At 52.6% G+C, this 20,196-nt stretch overlaps 1 protein-coding gene and 1 long non-coding RNA gene across 4 annotated transcripts in view; one reads left to right on the forward strand and one right to left on the reverse strand.

The window, feature by feature from the left end:
• Window positions 1–1,008: 1,008 nt before the first annotated feature.
• On the reverse strand, window positions 1,009–3,124 carry LOC141931298 (uncharacterized). The gene is made up of 2 exons (XR_012625540.1): window positions 3,042–3,124; window positions 1,009–1,530 (listed from the first exon to the last, which is right to left on the reverse strand). It is a non-coding gene; the product is annotated as an uncharacterized LOC141931298 (long non-coding RNA).
• Window positions 3,125–11,896: 8,772 nt separating this feature from the next.
• MYH7B (myosin heavy chain 7B) overlaps window positions 11,897–20,196 on the forward strand; it is a 28,332-nt gene continuing 20,032 nt past the window's right edge. The window contains exons 1-8 of one of the 3 annotated variants that reach the window (XM_074843221.1): window positions 11,897–12,052; window positions 12,963–13,066; window positions 14,834–14,977; window positions 15,082–15,238; window positions 15,342–15,369; window positions 16,510–16,606; window positions 17,457–17,480; window positions 19,385–19,477. In XM_074843221.1, the coding sequence (XP_074699322.1) occupies window positions 11,956–12,052; window positions 12,963–13,066; window positions 14,834–14,977; window positions 15,082–15,238; window positions 15,342–15,369; window positions 16,510–16,606; window positions 17,457–17,480; window positions 19,385–19,477 (744 nt within the window). In that variant the 5' untranslated portion in view covers window positions 11,897–11,955. Of the gene's footprint in view, window positions 12,053–12,962; window positions 13,067–14,833; window positions 14,978–15,081; window positions 15,239–15,341; window positions 15,370–16,509; window positions 16,607–17,456; window positions 17,481–19,384; window positions 19,478–20,196 lie in introns of those variants that run through there. The other 2 variants (XM_074843220.1, XM_074843219.1) reach the window with 2 other exon arrangements.

Consider the following 20,196-nt stretch of genomic DNA (forward strand, 5'->3'; position numbering starts at 1 on the left):
GCACGTTGCAGGGTCGCTCTAAGAAAACTGAACTAGGAGAAAGCTGCTGTGTGTTGTGAAACGAGACGTCTGCCGTCACAAGACCTCAGTCGGTGAACTGGGAGATTCCAGTTGGTGTTGTCCCTCGGAGGCAGCGTGCGGCAGGGCGGGCAGAGCGCAGGCAGCGGAGCATGGCGCTTTGCACGTCGGCTTGTTGGCGCTTTCTCTGGCACTGGAGCTGTGTCACCCAGCGCCTTCGCGGGAGCTGAAATTGGCCCTTTGCAGGCTGTGGCGGACAGAGGAACCGTGGGAAGTTAAAGCACCTGGGCTGAACTGATACTTGAACAACTCCATCTTTCTGTAGCTCGGAATGCCGAGAGCCTGGGTGCGGCTGGGCACGGGGGGCTGCCACCACGGTCCTTCCGGAGAGCCCCAGCCTCTGGAGGAGCCACCACAGTTGGTGACTGTCCCTCCAGGGAGCCCGCGGTGCTGGGGCCTAACCTCGGGGTGACCATCAGCATCCTTGCAGATGCACAAAAGGGAGATCTTGCAGACCTCTGCCTTTCCCACAGGAGGGAGAGGCTCCTCTGGACGAGAGCTGAGGAGACACCCCCGCTCCATTTGATGCTATCCAATTCATTTGAAATTATCCCGTCTTGGAGGGACCCATCAAGCCTGACAGGCAGTCCTGAGGAGCTGGGCAGGCCAGCTCACCCCTGCTCTGCCTTTCCTTTCCTAGAGTGTCTTGGTGTTTTCACCATGGAGAACTTGTAACCTGGACCTTGGTTTAGCGTACACTGCAAACCACCCCCAGAGTACCTACTGCAAACCCCCAGCATCATTTCTGAGGCTGCTGTGAGCCAAAAGCAATGGAAAACACCTTCATGTTAACTCGTTAGCACTTTCTCTTGTACTGGAGCTGCCTCATCTGTTGCCTTTGCGGGAGCTGAAATTCGCTGTTTGCAGGCAGGGGAAGACAGAACTGCAAGCCTGGCTTTGGAAATTAAAGAACCTGAACTGAACCAATGTTGGAAACATCTTCATGTTTTTCATTTCTTAAACATCTTCATAGCCCACATCCCTTTGCTGCACTGCACCAACAGGACCTGGAAAAGGGGGTGGCTGGGGGTACCTAGGTGCAGCCCCACTTCAGATGTCCCCCCCTTGTTCCCAGAGAGGCTGTTGAGTGCACCTGGGTGTCCCCAGGGGGATGTCCCCAGCCATGTGCTGTGCCACGGTAGGGAGGCACTCCCGAGTCCCCGGCGGTCTCCGGGACACCCTGCGGCATAATGCAAGCTGATATTTTTCTCCCACTTTAGATGCGTATTTACACTCACTTTGTCTCAGTTCATCAGGAGATAGGGTTGCTCTCTGCTCTCGTTTTGGACAGATCCAAGGCTGGGGGCTGTTCTGTGCCGCTTCAGTTGAGTACATCTGGTAAATCTCAGATTTCAGAACAGTTTCATGTACTTGCAGGACATTCATTTCCCAGCAATAGGGCTCGAAATGGTGGTGTGGCAAATCAAGAGGGTTATTTCTGCAGGAATGTGTCTGTATTAGGAACAGATAAAATTTGTTTATGTGTAAATAAATCCAAACCAGGTCCTTCCTACTTTTTTGTTTAAATATACAAAGGAACTGTTAGTCATCCCTCGCTCTGCCCATGCAATAAGTGTAATAAAATGAAACAACCCTAACATGTTTGCTAGTAAGGTACCATCAACACAACAGCATACGTAGAAAAAATATTTGTTATCATCACAAGGCAATCATTTGTGTACCTACTGGAGTAATATAGTTACTTAAGCATTTTCACAGCGCATTGATGATATAACTGTGAGGCTCCAACAAAAGCAGTGGGGCTGGACTTGGTTTGTGACCTGCATTATGAGTGTTTGAAATTGTCAATTGCCGGTGAAGAGAGGGTTGTGTGACATTTGTGTGTAGCCAGCAGAATAACAGCTGAACACCAGCCTCAGATCTGCATCTTTATTTGGACTTAATTTTTCACTAATGCAGCTTCGGGAGCAGAACGAGTAAACCAACATATGATGTTTGGATCCTGTGATCACAAAACTGGGAAATTGTGAATTATTTCATTGACTCTAGTGTGTTGCCTGCCGATACTAATTTTTCTGTCTGCTCTACCACTGGGGATTATCTCAGACATTTCCTCACACCAGGGAATGAGAGAGGGAAGGGGCTGGTCTCTAACCCAACCTCCTGCTTACAGTGGGACCATCCCTAGCACAAGATCAGAGTGGCTGTGGCTTTACTTAGCCAAGCCTTGAAAACCTCCCAGGATGGAGACCTCTCCATCTCCTTGGTGACCTGTCCCAGGGCTGTAAGATGTGTCACTGGACTGCCTGAGAGGAAGAGCAGATCCTTTCCTTGCTTGGCTACTGACTTGAAGACTTTTTGCAAGTGACTTTATCCTTTGCCTCTGTTTCCCATCTGCCCTAAAGCTACTGTTATCCAGCAGCAAAAGCAGCACCAAGTCTGGAACTGCACCAGGGCCAAGCCCTGCACAAAGCCCTTCACCCTGGAGCCTGTCTGTGTGGGAGAGTCCCAGACCCATCTAACCTGCGGCGAGGCTGTGGGTGGATTAAGACTATATATATGCATACATACATATATATTAGCCTAGAGCACGGCAGCTGGGGAGGGTGCCAGGCTCACACACACACGCAGTGCTCATACGTGCGCTGCTCACGCTCTCACACACACCTACACCCTGGGGCAGCAAGGGGGAAGCCCCAGGCAGGGGCACCCCGCAGTGGGACGCACTAAGGGGCGGGTGCAAAGACAGCCTCCCACCCCGGGACATGCCCGCCCACGGTGGAGGGATTTCTCCAGCAAGCACTGGGCAATGCCTGTTGTTACACCCGGTCGCCCTCCACAGATGGATCATCATGGGTGGCCAGGCCAAGCTGAGAGACAACCGGCTCTTTATCCTGTTACCAGCGCCAGGAGTTGTCCAGGTCATTGCAAGCCTCTCAGCTCTGCTTTGAGATCTATCTCTGAAATAAAGCTCTGTGACTATAGCTCTCTAATGCACCCACCTTGTCTCTTTTCTGGACTTGGGAGTTAGTCCTACTGGCTTTTTCCTCTCTGTCGTCCCTTTGATCAGTAAATGTGGATTCACACCTTAATTAATACAGATCCAGGCTGTGAATTTGGAAGCGGTCTGGTGATCCAGTCTTGTCTTGCTGGAAGACTGCTCTGTGCCAGGAGCCTGCTTAGACCCCCCGCAGGGCAAGGGCTGTTCGCCCACGTGTTGGTCAAGGGATGGAAGTGAGAAACAAAGTCCAAGAGTTTTAATGACTATGCAGAAGGACAGAGTTAGCTCAAACAGAAGCATTTTTCCTCTCAGTCCTCGGTCTTGGCAGGGTCCTGAGCCCCCCCTCCTCTCTGTTTGCTCTGAGAGTCTGAGAAAGGGCATAAGAAGCTTGAGTTTCTAAGCAAAAGATTGCAAAATACGGTCCGGTTTCATCGCAAAAAGATGGAAAAAGGTGCTGCCCTGTCCTTGGGAGTTCCCAGAACGAATGCACCCTGCTCAGACTGGGAAAAGTCTTTTTATAGAGCTGTGACTTGCCTTTTCTTTCTCTTTTCCAAATTCAGTCTGGAGAATGAGATCTTTTCAAAGTAATCCAGTAGCGGGGGGAGGATTTGTACATGCAGATAGCCCATAATCTCTGCTACAGCGTAAGAGAGCTGCAATGCAGCTCAGAGAAGGTTAAATGATAAAAAAATATGGCAGACATGGTAAGTATTTGGCATGTTACATGCAACAAAAGATGAACAACAGCAACTGGGACATTATCTTTATTTGCTAAAAATAGAGTCCCACAAAGTTTAAAGAAAAGCACTTTATACTTGTAAACCTCTCCTCTGGCTGCTAAAGAGCCTTCAAAGATGGGCTTTGTGGCTTTGGGATGTCGCAGCCCCTTTCAAAGGCTGCTCAGGGCTCAGACAATTGAAACTCAATACAACATCAGCCACAATGGGGGGGAATAAATAGTTCTGACATGACCCTGCTTTTCTCGCTCAGCAGAGACTGACGTGTGAACAGGACCTTTGTGACAGGTATGTCCCACACACAGCCATGTCCCGCTGCTGGGATGCCCAGGGCACAGCCCAGGTCCCCCAGCCGTGCAGGGCAGAGGCAGCCCAGCACCAAGGGCACTGGCAGAGCCACCAGAAAGCAAGCTGATCGTTGCCCACAGTGCTGCTGAGCTATGCACGGGCATTTGATACACTGCAGCTGACGGGCCGGTTGCAGAGCTGGGTGCCTGGCTGCCCGTCTGCGCCCTCAAAGAATTGCTCATCAACCGCACGTGGGCACACTCGCTTTCCCTGGTACCCTATAATGGAGGCAAAAAAGACCCAACCCAAACCCCAATTCTCCTTTGCTCTTCCAGCTGCAAAGAAACCAACTTAGCCAAGTCTGAGGTTTTGGCCAACTCTGTTGTATCTCAGGATATTTGTGCATTAATGCAGAAACTCATTTTTTGCAACAGAGTAGTACCAAAGCCATTAACTTGACCCCTTGAGTGGAGGTGATGATGTGATGTTCGTCACCAGCCAAATAAAGAGAGAACAATAGGGCTATTTTCATGGAAGAGAGTTCAGAGGGCTCCCCGGGGAGCCAAACCTCTTGCTGGGCCATCATGCACAAGAAAAACAAGGCAGAGCTCTTGCACCCTGGCTTCTCTGTCGTACAAATACCAGCTTCAGCCAGGGCATGAAAGAAATCTATTGTCTCTAAGGCCGTATTTCGATGCGAAATGCTCTGGTAAGGCCAGCAATCTTAAACCCCCACATGTGTGCCTATTGTTTGAAGTGCAGAACAATTGAAGAGTGCTCTCATGGGCTAAAGATAGAAAGGCAGCTGGTGCTGTCCTTTTCCCTGTAACTGAGAATAAAACAATGCCCAAGTATTGTCTGCATTGCTGGAGCGATGACATTGGACTCTCTGCCAAGAGAGCATCTAAAAGATCAATGAAACCCGGGTTATTTATAAACGGGTAGTGTCATTTCTTCCCCAAAGTAATTTCACTTCCTTAGCTTTTCCAGCAGGCCTTTCTGTGCCGTGAAGTGGCCATGGAGTGAGGTATAAATAACACCGAACCAGGCTGCAAGAGAGGCAGCAGGACCAGCTGGTGGAAAACGAAGCTGCCGTGCTGAACCTGCATTTGGCTGCTCCTTCACTTCCTCGAGCTGTGCCCAAGCTTCTGCAGCACCGAGGTGAGGACCAGCCACGGATGCTGATCCCCTTCTGCCGGCGGGGAGCAGGTCCCTGCAGGTGCAGCCCCAGCAGCCACTGTGCTGGCTCTGCATGACCCAGCAGCTGGTCCCCCAGGGCCAGAGTTCCCCCAACACCAGGACTTGCTTCCTTCAGGAGGTTTTAGGGAGGTTTATTTCATGCACTGGCCAAGAAACAGGTGGTAGCACGGGCTGTGTGTGTGTGCCCAGCTCAGCTGCTGTGCTGGGATGCTTAGGGTAACCCTTGAGCCCAAATGCCATGGGACAGAGCCTTGCTTAGGGACAGGGGACATCTTGTAGGGGAAAGCTGCTGTCTGCAAGATGGAAACCCACCAGGGTGTATCCAGACTATAGAGTGGAAACCTGGAATCGGACATTCATTGCAGTTTGGAGAAAGAAAATCCCATCTTGTCTGATGGGCCACAGTGAGGTAAGAAGGTCTCCTGTCGTGATGTGAGGACATGCAGGAATATTGCTCCCTCCTAGGTGACAGCCAGTCTTGAGAAAGGTCCAAGCCTACCAGATCCCATGAAGAACTCTGTCTGTTGCCACTCCAACTTGAAAAACTGTCCCTTGCCATGAGATAGACTGAGCTCGATCTGTGAGACTTGATGACCAAGTACAGTGGGGAGGACAAGCGGAGCAGTGTCTGAGCCTGCAGTGGGCAGAATGCTGGGTCAGTGGGCCAGGAGAGCAGAGCCACGTCCTTCATCAGGCCAAGGAAACAACTGCTAAAGGCAAACAGGTCCCAGCCCAGCGCTTATGTCCTCAACACCACCCTCATCTAGTTTCCCATGGAGCGAAGGAGAAGGTGCATGAGGAGTGGAGAGAGCAGGGGCCTGCGATGGGATTGTCCCAGGGACCAATGCTCTGTGAGCGGCTGGTTGTGTGGGCTTGGCGTGTGTGTGCAGGACACCACCCAGCCTCCTGCTCCCAGATCTCAATGTAGATGAAAACTGATGCAAAACCAGAACAGCGAGGGCACTGCCAGGGCAGATCCTGCACACGGACTGGCAGAACCGCATCCTGGCTCTGGTTCTGATCAGTCTCTGTGCTTCCCTTGCAGCCTCCAAGGCAGCTCTTGGTCATGATTTCCAATAGCAACTGTATGCCAGGGTCTGTCCCGGCAGGCCAGCTGCAATTAAGGTGCTATTATGTATTCAAATGAACAGAGCAAGATTTTCTTTTCTCTCATTGTTTTGAAGTGCATTGCCAAAACCTCAAGCATCTTCACTGAAGGCTCACATGTCCCTGTAATTTTTGCAGTGTTCAGTACCACCTTCATTCCTAAACAGATGCTTTACAGTGGCAATTCCCAGAAGAAAACCCCTCAAACATCAAAGCTGGTAAATTCAACATGAACAAACAAAACCTCTCCAGTTTTCCCAGTCTCCATGTGATCTCATTGTCTCCATGCCCACGTGTGACCTCTGGACACTAATTTGTCACGTCCTGTCTCTTCCAGGTACTTTCTCAATCCCGATACACTCGTTTTGGAGCCATCCTGCATGTGGTGTAAGCACAGTGCCTGGAGGGTCAGCCACCAGCATGCCCATGCTGCCCAAGCCTCATGCCATGGTGAGCTGTGTACCACTGCACCGAGGAGCTCATGGTGCCAGCAGCTTTACGCATGTTCATGAAGGGTTATAGAGCAGCACTTCACCCCCAGCCAAAACACAGCCAGTTCAGGACAGCGGGATGTCTGGGCATCAGGGCACATGTGCTGGGAAGTGCCCAGGGACCTGTTAGATGAGGGGATCCAGTGCTCACCCCATCCCAAGCCCCACAGGAGCATCTGCCTTTTGGGGTCCCTGCAGCGGCATCACTGCTGCACCCATCTCCTGCTGGTGTCGAGGGGTGTGTGGAAAGCTGTGATGTGGTGGTGGCTGCTGTCTCTCTTGCCCTGGTGGAACAGGGCCATGGGGATTTAGGGGTTTGCTTTGACAGGGCCAGGCTGAGCCAGAGGGACGCTGTCAGACAGGCAGCGCTGGCCTGTCACCTCCGCCTGTCTCGCTGTAAGCAGACATTCTCGCTCGATGGAAATATGCCTGAAATAGCCCCTCCACAGATTGTCTTTATCTAATCAGCTGCCTTCGCACTCCCCTCCAGTGCATTTCAGGGAGCTGATAGCAGTGATATGTTAAGTGTGGAAACCTCTAGCAAACTGCCCGACACATAGAGTAATTCTCCTTCCTGCCACTTATCAGAGCCTGCTAATGGGAAACATTCCTCCTGGGGGTCGGGGAGCAGCCGGGGGATTTCTCTGGAGAGGACGGCTGAGCCCCTGTCACCCTCCTGGCTCTCCAGGGCTGGGTAGGAGCTGATCCGACCACAAAATGCTCATTGAAGGGGCAGCTCTGCAGTCTGGTGCTGGTGGTGTCCTGTCCCATGAGGACAGGCTTGTCCAGTCCTTGGGGACATGGCTGAGGAGCCCCATCCTCTTCCATCGTATCATGGGACACCAACATCAAGCACAGAGCTACAGGGGGGAGAATGGGGGTCCCTCAATGGTCAGGGGAGATATTCCCACTGCTGAGGATGGTTGTGCAGAGCCGGTGGGACCTTTGGGCAGACTGTTCACTTTGGGCAATAGTCACCTAAAGCAAACTCCCCTCTGCTCAGGCTAAAGCCATGGGCTCCTCATTGTGCCCATGAGGTTTTGTGGGAGGCCCACAGGAGCCCTCTGCAGCCACTGCCCCACTGAGGATGCCCCGCCACACCTGTCTGGGCAGAGCACAGCTCAGGCCTTGCCAGCAACATGAGGATGAGCTTCCTACCACCCTGAAAGCCACATCACAAATGCCAGCCTGAACCCAGCGGAAGTGCACTTCAGCAGCTGCTGGAGCGACCATTCCACATTTCCCCTTCTACAGATCTGCTTGGCCTTTGATAGACCCTGCTGGAACCTCTTCAAAGAGGGAGAGAAACTAGGGCGAACAGAAGGAACTGCAGAAGGAATCTCCGAAAATAAAATCGCTTTAAAGATAAAGCAAGGGAGGGGGTGAGGAGAGCGCGGGGTGAGTACATGCCCTGAGAAGAATGTGTGAGGCTGGGCCAGCTGGTAGGTCTGGGGCCGAGAGCTCGTCCCACTCCAGGGCACTCATGGCAAAGGTACTTGGCACCGGACCTGCCAAAGGCCTCGGGTCCCTCCAGGGTGTGGGTGGAAACCTGACTCTGAGCCCAGGACAGAGAGGCAGAAGACCACCAGGGTAACCTCAGAGGGACCTGTGGTCCACCAGTGCCTGTGGCTCTTCAGGACACTGAAACTCTGCCACCTCAGCATGGCTGAGCACCTCTGTCATGCCATGGCCAAGAGGTATCTCAGGACTGGTGTCCCTCTGATGGTCTCCCCAGGGGAGTTGCAGTAGACATGTGCGGAGTCCAGCTCCGCACCAGCTGCTGCCAAATCCCAATGACGCCCTGAGCTTCTGAACAGCAGCCTGGTGAGACAGTGCCCAAATGGGACATGGAGATGGGGGCTTGCACCCTGTTTTATCCTGATGTACTCAAAGTCATCTTCTTCATGCTACAGGCTCCCCTCCATGGGAGCATTTTAATTCATGGGGAAACATGGCACAGTGCAAATCCCTTACCTTACACCACACAGCCAATGAAGGCAACATCAACCCATCCCTGAGCCCAGCCATCCTCTCTGCTGGGGCAGAAGCCACAGGGGACAGGTCTGGAGTCCTCCTCCAGCCCATGAGTCTCCCAGACTTCACTCCAAAGCAGGGAGGAGGGCAGAGGACCCACCTGTCAGGGGGGTGTGGAGGAGATGGCACTGGGAACCCAGACTCACAGGGTGTGGTAGCAAACCATGCCTGTGTGCTAGGTGGAAGGACTGACCACCACTGGGGTTTCAGCAGAAACACCCTCCAGTGCCTGGCTTAGATTCAGGGCAGGTCCTGGGGCTGCAAAATATCTCTCTGCGCTCTGGGCTGTGTGCCCAGGCTGAAGCCACATGCCCTAAGCAGCTCACGGTGCTGCTATTCTGGCTGTGGCAGAGGCCACGCCACATCCAGCTTGGGCACAGCACTGTACAGCTAATCCTAAATCACCCCATGCCTCAGTTTCTCCTACTCTCAGGAGGATACAACCCAAGTTACCCTGGGGTGTGAGGGGTACTGAATGGGGAATAGCAAAACCCTGCAGCCATGGGCCCTGGTTGCCCAGTATCACCTTGGTGGGTTATATCTAATTTCTATGTCCCCAGGACATGACCACACAACTAGGGACCCAAGAGGTGGTTTGGCACCAAGGCCCCCCTGCAGCTGCATATGGGGAATGCAGCCATCCAGACCATCTAGGGGTGCCAGATGCTGCCCCTCTCTGCACATGCATGTGGGGGTCCCAAGTCACCCAGCTCTAGTGAGGCTGATTTCCAGCTCCAGAGGCAGCTGCAGCTCATTTCACACAAGTCTGCACTGGATCCAAGCAGCCCATGAGTATCCCTGGGGGGCCATGGAAGGAGTAGAGCAGTGATGCAGAGAGGTCTGGCTGTGTTCCTGGTGGGTTGAGTGGCAGTAGCCCACCCTGGCAGGGCATGCACATCCCAGCTGCCCAACTGGGCTTCTGGGGAAGGTGTGTGCTGGTCCTGCCCTTGGCAGAAGCATCTCCTGGCCTGGTGAGGGCAGGAGGGAGAAGGGGTGCAAAAACCATCCAGCCCTGCTTTGCTTTTTAAATGCACCAAAGCAAAGGCAAAGAAAGGAGTGGAGTGCTTGGTGGGCAGGCATGAGGGTCCTTCAGGGAGGCAGCAACATGGCCAGCCCAGAGTATAGAAACCTCACTACAGTTTGGATGTAAAATGGCTTTTCCTTGAGCCTAGCACAGAAATCCCCGTGACATGGCCGTGGGTCCAGCTGGCCCCCGCCGGGTCCTGTTCCCACCTTGGGCAGCCCGTGGTGGTGCTGCTGGGATGGAGGTGAGCTCTGGGCTGAGATCACCGCGTTGTACACAGTGTCTTTGGGTGCTGTCTGGGTAAAACGGTGTGGAGGAAAGCCAGCAACCTCTCTGTTGAGAGATTTTGAATATGGCCTAGCCATGAACCAGGCTCCCACACCAAGGTGAGTGAGCTCTGGGAGCAGGACCTGGTGCAGAGCTTGCCGAAGGCAGAGCCCATCCATGGCAGTGAAGCAGAGGAAGGGGGCTTGACCCTGCTGCCCATCAGTGTGCCTGCCCGGGGGAGGGCTGCCCTTGAGCCACTACAGCTCAGGGGAGCATCAGGCCCCTCTGACAAAACTGTTGAATTTCATCATATAACCAGAAAAGTAAATTCTGGTGTTTGTGGTGGTTGGTGTTGAATGGTCAGCATCTGGTGTGCATCAGGAAACAAGCCAAACCCTTTGAGAAGAAGACAACAGGGTAACAGAGACCAAGCCCCAAGGTCCTTCCCTGGTCCTCTGCTCCCAGTCTGTCCAGGGAGAGCTGAACCAGAGCTGAGTAAGAGGTTGGGATACTCCAGCTTGGAAAGCCAGCAACCGCACCCCACCAGGCAGCAGCTCTGCTGGTGGGGTGTGGGGAAGAAGCAGAAGGACAGATTGCTCAGGTGCAGGAGGGAATGGTGAAGTTCTCCTTCCTCTGCTCCCTGCCAGAGCAGGCAGCACAGGCAGGCTTGGAGAGCTGCGCTGCTCCCGGAGCAGGAGCCTCTCACTCTGCCTTTGTACTTGCCTGACAATACAGGAATAAAAATAACCAGGCTGCATTTGCAGAGAGATAAAAGCGAAGTTTGCCTTTTGTGTCTCTCCGGGCAGTGGGACAGCAGCACCAATGGAGCTGTGTGGACATGACACATGGGAATTTCTGACATATCTTTTCCCACTCTGACCTTGACAGACACAATAAAAAGGGGCTTTGCTGCACGCACACAGCCACTCAGTCCTATCACCAAGGTTAGTAATAAAGAGCATGTCTGTGTGCACGCTTGTCCTCTGCTACTAACCCGCTTCACCTCCGCAGGGTGGATGTTCCCGGAGGACAGGGGCTGACTCTGGCGGTACAGGGGAGGGTGGGACAGACCTGGATTGAGAGCATTTTTGCTAAGGTCTGCACTCTTTGCCAAGTTGCTGGCTACCAGCCGTGGCTACATTCATGATAACTGAAGCATTTTGGAGCTCTGCTGTGTGATACGGCATTAGATGGATATTAGAAAGCACTATTGTAAAAGTGCTTTTCCAAGCAGCTGTCACGGCGGTCTTCTAGAAGGGGTCTTCCCAGGGATAATACCTCTGATCTTGCTTTTATCTTCCTGCAATACTGCTCTGCAAAACAGACCCGGGTATTTGCAGAGGTTTTGTGCAGAGTACCAGGGCTTCAACAGATCTGTAAAGCTGGAAGAGGTTTTAGCTGAGTTTATCAAGAAACGGGGTGTCGTTGACGATCTCTGGTGATGTCTAAAATGCGAATGTGGATTTTGAGACCAAAGCGATGCTGGCTTACCCATCTGGGACTTGCAGTGTAGGGCTGATAGCAGCAGAAGGGAAAGTGTTCAGTAATTGTCTTGTTATTATAGTTATTATTAGCTAGTATTGTTGTCGCTGTCTTCTCTCACTCTCTAAATTAAAAGCACGTTTGGTGACCGTGTTGCTCTTGCTTAGCAGCCCAGCGGCGGGTGCTTTCCCCATGCACTGACTCCTTGTCCCTTCCCTCCTTTTAGCGTTCAGGTGTCTTTCACTCTTCCTTCACTGCTGCCAAGTCTTCCTCCAGCTGGGCAAGATGTCTCTGCTGGACATGACTGAGTTTGGGGAGGCTGCTGAATACCTCCGGAAAAGCTACACAGAGCAGCTGAAGCTTCAGACAATCCCATTTGATGGTAAGACCCCGAGGCAGCTCTCGGCACAGCCCTATGTGTGTGCCCCAAGCCAGCCTCTTGGCCATGGCTCTCTTTGGAGACCATCCCTGTCCCTTTCCCAGTGCTGCTCCTCATGGTATCACAGGTGCTACAGAATTGCCTCCACCACCCTGGAGGACAGGAAGATCTCAGAAGTAGGAAAAACAGGTTTTTGACTTTCCCCTTATTTGCTGACGTGTGGGTGGAGATGGCCCTTCATCTCCCCCAACCCTGAGGGGCAGGAGGACTGAGGGAGACGGGCTGAGGGACTGGTATCAAAACCTTCCCCAGCTCTGTTTCATTTTGGAGGTGTCCACTCTGTCCCAGCCACCCCACTATACTTTGGCTCGCTGTGCTCGGGCTCCAGGGCTCAACTTGCTCCTCTTGGTTTGGCAAACAAAGAGAGTTTTGCTTCCTCTCACCATCCTTTTTCATGATGGTCTGAGTGCAAGCACACATGAAGCACCAGACTTCTGTCAGGCTAAAAGCTGAGCCTGGCAAAGTAAACAGCTGCCAAACATGAAGAAGACAAAGAAATTCCAGCTCCTGTGACCAAGAGCATAGGAAGGAATAATCACTGTCCTTTCATGTTATTGGACTGCAGTCATGTGGCTTTCAGTTGATAATTTCAAATGGTTTCCTACATTTCAACCTGGTTTGTCTCTCCTCTCCTCTCCTCTCCTCTCCTCTCCTCTCCTCTCCTCTCCTCTCCTCTCCTCTCCTCTCCTCTCCTCTCCTCTCCTCTCCTCTCCTCTCCTCTCCTCTCCTCTCCTCTCCTCTCCTCTCCTCTCCTCTCCTCTCCTCTCCTCTCCTCTCCTCTCCTCTCCTCTCCTCTCCTCTCCTCTCCTCTCCTCTCCTCTCCTCTCCTCTCCTCTCCTCTCCTCTCCTCCAGGAAAGAAGCGATCTTGGATCCCGGATGAGAAAGAAGCTTATATTGAAGTGGAAATCAAAGACATCTCTGGTGGCAAAGCCACTGTGGAAACCAAAAATAAGGAAGTAAGCAAAAATACCTTTTCTTTTACCAAGGGAGAGCAAGTGTGTGCGGAGGGGGGATACGTGTGACAAGATCACATCTGAAACTAGCCAAGCTCTTGCTGATAACCCTTCCACACTTGGTGATCAGTCATGCCCCGAGGGGACACACACCGCAGTGTGTCAGGACACGTAGGCCAATTACTTGCCAAGAGTGGCAGTGGTTCAGCATCCCCCCATCGAGTGTTTGCTTTCAAACACGATTTACTGTGCGAGACAGACCGAAGGGGGACAGTTGGGCTGGGCCAGCACAGCTCCTGGCCACGGGAGGAAGGGCTGCCTGAAGGCAGTGCCTGCCCCAGCACAGCCCTTTGCAATGCTGAACCTCTGCCCGGCTCATCTCAAAGCCTGAAAGAAGAGGTAAGGGGCCAGTTGGCCAATTCCTGCTCGGTTTAGCTGGGATTTGCGGAAAAGTGAGAGGTGCTGTTGGGGGAACAGGCGCTGGACAGAGGGGTAGGACTAGCTATGGTGAGGCTCCAGCTTCCCAGCAGTGGGAGGGAGGCAAAGCAAGGAAGGATCAGCCAATATTTGTCAAGATAATATCCAATAAAAATAGCTTCAAAGGCACTTAATTAATACTCCTTTGTTGGCTGTGGGAGTTGCATGGTCCTGCAACTTCATTGCAGTGCAGAGACTCACACTGGTGTAAAAACTGGGAAAAAAACCAAGGACCTGACCAGGCAGTGAATGGTAGCCTTTACTATTTCAATTTCTTGGCTAGTCAGCATGGCACTGAGAAGTGCTCGTCTGCCAAATTTAAAAGAAATATATGTGATTATCTTTGAAAAGTGTCAAGGCTTTGAAAGTATTTTTGTCTGAAACTGGGAAAAAATGTGAAGAAATTTGCCCTCTCCAAAATAAAATTCATTGGGGAGAGGGGTATAAATTTAAAAAGGCTACTCTGATGTTTAGATCTTCAGCTCCTGTGAACAAAGCAGTGTCCAAAGCTTTTTTGCTGTTCCCTCTTGAAACTGTCTTTTTTAACGATTTGTCATGGATTTACAAAATCTGAAACTATATCTGCTCTCCTTGGATCAGCTTTTCCAGCAGAAACAGTTTCAAGAGTCATAACCCCACCCTTATCCTTCTATCTACTCTCCTGCTTTTAACACCTAACGCCTTTTAACACTTCATATTCACTTGTAAAAAAACCCCAGATATACCTCTTTGAAAGGTTTATTTTAATCTTTATGAACAAGACAATTTGCTAAATCCAGCTTCTTCCATTCAGGCCAGATATGTAATGCAATAGTTTCCCAGTGCCTGGCTTTGTGGGATTAAATAAATCCAGTTATAAGTGATGGGGCACAGGCTTCAGCTCTTTGCCCAAATAACCAAGGATCTCTCTGGGGAAAAGCCTGTGCCTCCACAGGGTTTTAGGCTGTGAAGAAGAGTGCAGGATGGGGGTGTCGAGCATGTTGTGGGGTGACGTCTTGGTGCCCCCCAGCTTGATCCCCTCTGTCAGGCTCAGCCATAGCCCATCTCCCTGGGGAGGGAATGGGTCTGGGGCTTGCTTGTCCCAGCTGGGCTTTGCGGCTGGGGTGCTGGTGAGGCTCCCCAAGCCCTGTCACCCCAAAATGGAGGGCAATCCTGTGGGGAGGACAGCAGGCATGGCACCAGGGTTGTCCCGGCCCTGGACTGTCGATATATCTGTCCACCGGGCAGGTTTTGGGGGAGGGGGTGTTCAGTGGGGGCTGGGGTCCATCTGACGTGTCCCCCCTCCTCCCGCAGACACGGGTGGTGAAGGAGGATGAGCTGCAGCCCATGAACCCCCCCAAATTCGACATGATTGAGGACATGGCCATGCTGACACACCTCAACGAGGCCTCTGTGCTCTACAACCTGAAGCGCCGCTACTCCCACTGGATGATCTACGTAAGCCGACATTGCCAGGGGACGGGGGGGTCACCCTGTGGGGTGGGGAGCTGAAGGGGTGTCGGGGCACCCCCGTCCCTCATCTGCTCCCTTTCCTTCTGCAGACCTACTCGGGGCTCTTCTGTGTCACCATCAACCCCTACAAGTGGCTGCCCGTCTACACTGCGCCCGTGGTGGCAGCCTACAAGGGCAAGCGGCGCACGGAGGTGCCCCCGCACATCTACTCCATCGCCGACAATGCCTACAACGACATGCTGCGCAGTAAGCCCTCGCCTTGGGGACCCCCATCTTGGGGGGGTCTGGGCTCCCGGGGCAGGGGGTGAGGTGGGTGGCACTGGCCTAATGCCTGCTCCTTCTCTTCCAGACCGTGAAAACCAGTCCATGCTCATCACGTAAGTGCTCCTCCATGCCCTCGCCCTGCCCAGTGTGAGCAGTCGAGGCCCCCCCGCCCTGCGCTCCCGGGGAGCCCTGGGCAGGCACCCCATGTCCCGGGAGGGCCCCCCGGCTGTGTCCCCCCCCTGCCTGAGCAGCTGTTGGCCCTCCCGTCCCTTCCCGCCCAGCCTGCCGCAGTGCCAGGTGACAAAGCCCCGCGCAGGCCTGGCGGGCAGGCTCCCCCGCACCCCGACAGCTGCGGGAGCTGCCATGGGGCGCCCCGACTGCCGGCGTCCTCCAAGGAGCGAGGGGGAAAGAGGGATGGAGGCCAAGGCCAGAGGGAGATGGCGGCGGCCGCTGGAGGGGCGGCGGTGGGGGAGGAGGGTGACGTGGGAGGGTGTAGCCAGGTTGATTTCAAGTGACATATAGATAAGGGCTATATAAAGGACTCTAAAGGACCCTATGCCGCTGCCAGGGGCCACGGACATTTTTAGCCTCGGCCATAGCCTAATTAGGAAAGGCAGGGGCTGCGGAGAGATGCTTGGCACGTGTCCGGTGGCGGCTCTGCTCCCCGGCTCCCTCCCGGCTCTTTGTGATCTGGGATTACAATAGGAGAGCAGCTAACTATAGGGATGAGCTCAGTGGGGCCACCGGCCGCCCGTATCCCTCGCCGGGCACGCTGGCCCCTGCGCTCGCTCGGGCAGAATTCACCCCAGCGCGGTGCCACCACCATCTCTAAGACCCCCCAGCAAAGCGGGGCGTGCTGAAACTCCCCTGTGGGAGCAGGCGAGGCTGGTTCCTGGCTGATCCCCAACAGCTGAAGCCCCGGGGCCAGGGCCGTACAGCCTTGGTGGGCGCCGGCACCTCCCGCCATATCTGCGGAGGGCAGCTGACCCCCCGCGGCACCTTCGAGGAGGCCGGCAGGGCCCGGGCTCGCAGCCGGAGGACATGGCGAGGATGGAGCTGGGTTTCGCTCCAAAGACAAGCACGTACAGCCCCAGGCTGCAGGGGATTGATACTGCCGGCCTAACTGTCCCTCCGATACTTTGCTTCTCCCTCCTGGCATGATGAGTGGGGTGGCAGGTCGGCAGGGTCTCTGTTTGAAGTGTTGCCTGTTCTTTGCCTCATGTCCTTGATCTGTGTATTTCTGTTACTCTAAGCGGAGAATCTGGTGCTGGTAAGACTGTAAACACCAAGCGGGTCATTCAGTACTTTGCCATTGTCGCAGCCTTGGGCGACACACCGGGCAAGAAATTAGTAAGACCCTCTTTTGAAATGAGTTCTTGCTGTTTTCTTCCTTTCTTTTTTTTTTTTTTTTAACCCCCCTCCCCCTTTCTTCTTCTTTTTACTTTTTTTTTTCTTCCCCCAACTTTTTGCATTTGGAAGCGTGTTTTGGTCTGACCCACCCAGGGCTTGGCTTTTCCCTGACTTTTGAACAAGCAAGGCTTGAAATTATTCTGCTCAAGGGGAAATGGATTTTTTTTTCTGTGGCTGCTCAATCTGTGCAGCTTGGAAGAGGTGCTTTATATGCCCTCTTTGTCTTCTCTTCCTCCTTCAACACCCCACAGATCTTCCTAAGGATCATTAAAAGAATGGAGTAAACCTGCCATTTCCCACCTTGCCTTTTTTAAGCCTTGCTTTTCATCCTTTTCTCCTTTTTTTCTCCTCTTGTTCATTTTGACCCTTTTCTACCTTGTGCTTTTCTTGCTCTTGTTTTGATTCTTGCATTTCTTTGGTGCTGGTTATTTTTGAGCTGCCCTTGCAATTGCTTATTTCTTCTTGATATGCTGAGTCTCCAGCCTGCTTTTCCCTTGCAGAAGCAAACTGGCTGCTTTAGGTGTCATACAAGCAATACTTCAGCATTATTTTCTTTACTCTTCTTTGGGTTTGGATTTAACTGTTCTTGCTTTTTGATGCATTTCTTTATTTTCTTGAGCTAATCTATTTAACAACTTTTTGGCATCTCTTCTAAAGTTTAATCCTCCCATTTTTTTCTTGGACGTTTTTTGGCACTAAATGGTCATGCCCTGCTTTTCTGACCATGCTTCTTGCGGTTCTTGCCTGGCTTTTCTGGATTTCTAAAGACAATTTTCTTTCCTTTCTCTAGGCAGCTATTGCCACTAAAACTGGGGTAAGTGTTGTAGACTCCTAATCTTTAATGCTGAGGACAGAGTTCTGCTGCACCACAGAGCTATGGTGGGGTGATGAGGAATGCCGGTGTGGAGTCTCTGCCTCGGGTCTGGGAGCAAGGGCTGCCCCAGCACCTGGGCAGCGTTTAGTTACCTGCTTGGCTTTGTATCATCTCCCACCTTCCCATAGTTTGAAGCTTTGGTGTTTCATCTCTTAGTGACTTTCTACCTTTCTGACTCCAACCTCTCCTTCAAGGGATCATTACTCTTCAAATGCTCATTTCTAACCAGCAGTGTGTTTGCCTGGGGGTGGCGTGGGCTCCTCCAAAGGTGAAGCCTCCACTCTCTGAGCCGTTTGTATCCCCCCAGCCTGGAAGCCCAGCTGAGGGTGGTGGTGCTGAGGGGCAGGGGAAGACCCTCTTTGCCACGGGCAGCACTTGCTCTGGCTACAGACTGGGGCCCTGATGATACCTGGACATGCTACCCTCTGCAAAGACCTGAACTGGCTCAGCCCACCACATTGCAGGCAGCTGATGTCCTTCTTTGGGGCGCATTTCTGAGGTGCTTGCTTAGCTCCAAAGAAACAACTGAGTGCCTTCAGAAATCCAGCAAAGGGACAGTCCCTGGCACTCCCAGCGCCCCAAGGGCTCAGCTGTGTCAGCAGCTCGGTCGTATGTCCTTGGCCCCTGGTTTCTGTCTGAGCACTGAGGGACAGCCTTCAGCTGATGCACACTCTTGGTTGTGGGATGCTCATTAACACATGAGTCTCAGACCACTTGGGCAAACTGACTAAGACTGAGATATCTCTGGGGCTGAATCTGTGGGTCCTGGGGCAGCCCATGGGGCAGCCCCCATTGAATCTCACAGGCCAGGCAGTTTTAGATCAGGCTGAATTTAAAGATGACAGATCAAAGGATATCCAAGTGACAACATACAGTTTGTCAGTAAAGCTGTGATTCACAGCTGCTCCCTGTCCCTTTTGCCCTTCACACGCCTGGAGCTGCAGAGGTGGGGAACAGTCGTGGGCCCAACATTGAACAGACAGTTCACCTCTTGGTGGGCAGAGCCCAGAGCTGGTGTTTCCCACCTAAGGAAAGCCCTATGGACTGTAATGTGTCAGAGCATGGGCAAAAACTCCCATGAAAAATCCTGCAGGTGCCTGTGCCATCAAACTCTACTACTGTCGTCAAACCCCACTGTCCTTCGTGTGGCTTGGCACAAGTCTCTTGCTTCTCTCCTTGAATTCTTGTCCTGCTTTGCCTGCATTAAGTGGAGGCTGTCTCCTTATCTTTGAGCTGTGCATGTGAAACACGAATGGAAAAACAAGGTTAGGGGAAGATTAATCTTGGGGCTTGCTCAGGAGAGCTCCAGTGTCAGCAGATCACACCAGCTGGGACCTGTGATGTGTTCCCCTCACACTGTGACCCTGCTGTGCATGTTGTTGGTGTAGGGAGTTGTAGTTTCTGGATTTCTTCGTTTGCAACATGCTCTGATTTGAACTGTGGAAGAGGAAATGCCTGGCAGAGTCAAAGAGCCTGAAATGTTTCAGACTGCTGTGGTGACAGTGTGCACTTACTCTTGGTTTACATATTGTAGCAGCCTTAGAAAGGGGCTAAGGACTGCTGTGTGCAGAGGAAACGGTAGTCTGAATCTTCAGAGGGACAGTTCAGGCAAGGAGAAGCCCACAGAGAGCATTGCTGCAAAACCTAGTTCTGCTGACCTCTAAACCGAGCTGCATTGCTTCATGAGACAAGGAGGTGCCTCAGGAGCAGCAGGCTCTTAAAGACAGCTAACGAGCAGAGCAGGCAGATGGTGCAAGGAGCCCCACTCTGTTTCCCTGTGTTGTTGGTAACAGATCCCCTCCGGTTGGGTGGGAGCTGACACTTCCTTTGGTTTTGTTTTCCAGGGCACCCTTGAAGATCAAATCATTGAGGCTAACCCAGCTATGGAAGCTTTTGGCAATGCCAAAACCATAAGAAATGACAACTCCTCGCGTTTTGTAAGTGTCTTGGAGAGCTAATGTGCCGAGTTTATGTAAGCTGAATGCATTGCTTGGGGTATTGTGCTTTTGTACAGTGTGAGCCAAAGGCAGGAAGCTAGCTCTGCTTCCTAGGGGGACTGGACTTCTGAGGCCAAGCTTCTTCTGGTTACATCAGTGCAGTAAATGGTGCGCTGGTCAGAATGAATCGCCCTGGTGGCACAGCCTGTGGCTGCAGAGCAGTTCCTTACAGGACCAAAGTTGAGAGGGCCGGTAAGCACGGCCTAGAGTGCTGGAGCTGGGACAGATAAGCATGCCTCTTCCAAGGAACAGCATCTTTTTTACTAAGCCCAGCTTGGATCTGCTGTGGGATGCAGAGCTCACCAGCCACAGGTGGCTTTGATGTCTGTTCTTGTGCCTTGGAGGGAAAGGGTGAGACTTCTCAGCACACCACAGAGCAGGAGACTGCGAGCAGACTCAGTATCATGCTTCCCCACAGAAGTGCTTAGCCAGGACAGGGATTTGCCTGCTGTGAGTGAAATTTCTGCCTGCCTAGTGTTTAAAACCTTAGGTGATGCTGTCTGACCCTCTGTACGTTGCAAACCAGAGAACTCCACCCAACTATCCCTCACAGAGCTCAGTATCTTGCCTGGCAACAGCAGAAGCCTAAGAAGTGGGAAATTACCTGTGTCTTGTAGTTGTCTGAGGTTTCTAGGAGTTGTTCAGAATTGTACCTTGGT

Source organism: Strix aluco, chromosome 17 (assembly GCF_031877795.1).
Source record: "Strix aluco isolate bStrAlu1 chromosome 17, bStrAlu1.hap1, whole genome shotgun sequence".
NCBI lineage: Eukaryota > Metazoa > Chordata > Aves > Strigiformes > Strigidae > Strix > Strix aluco.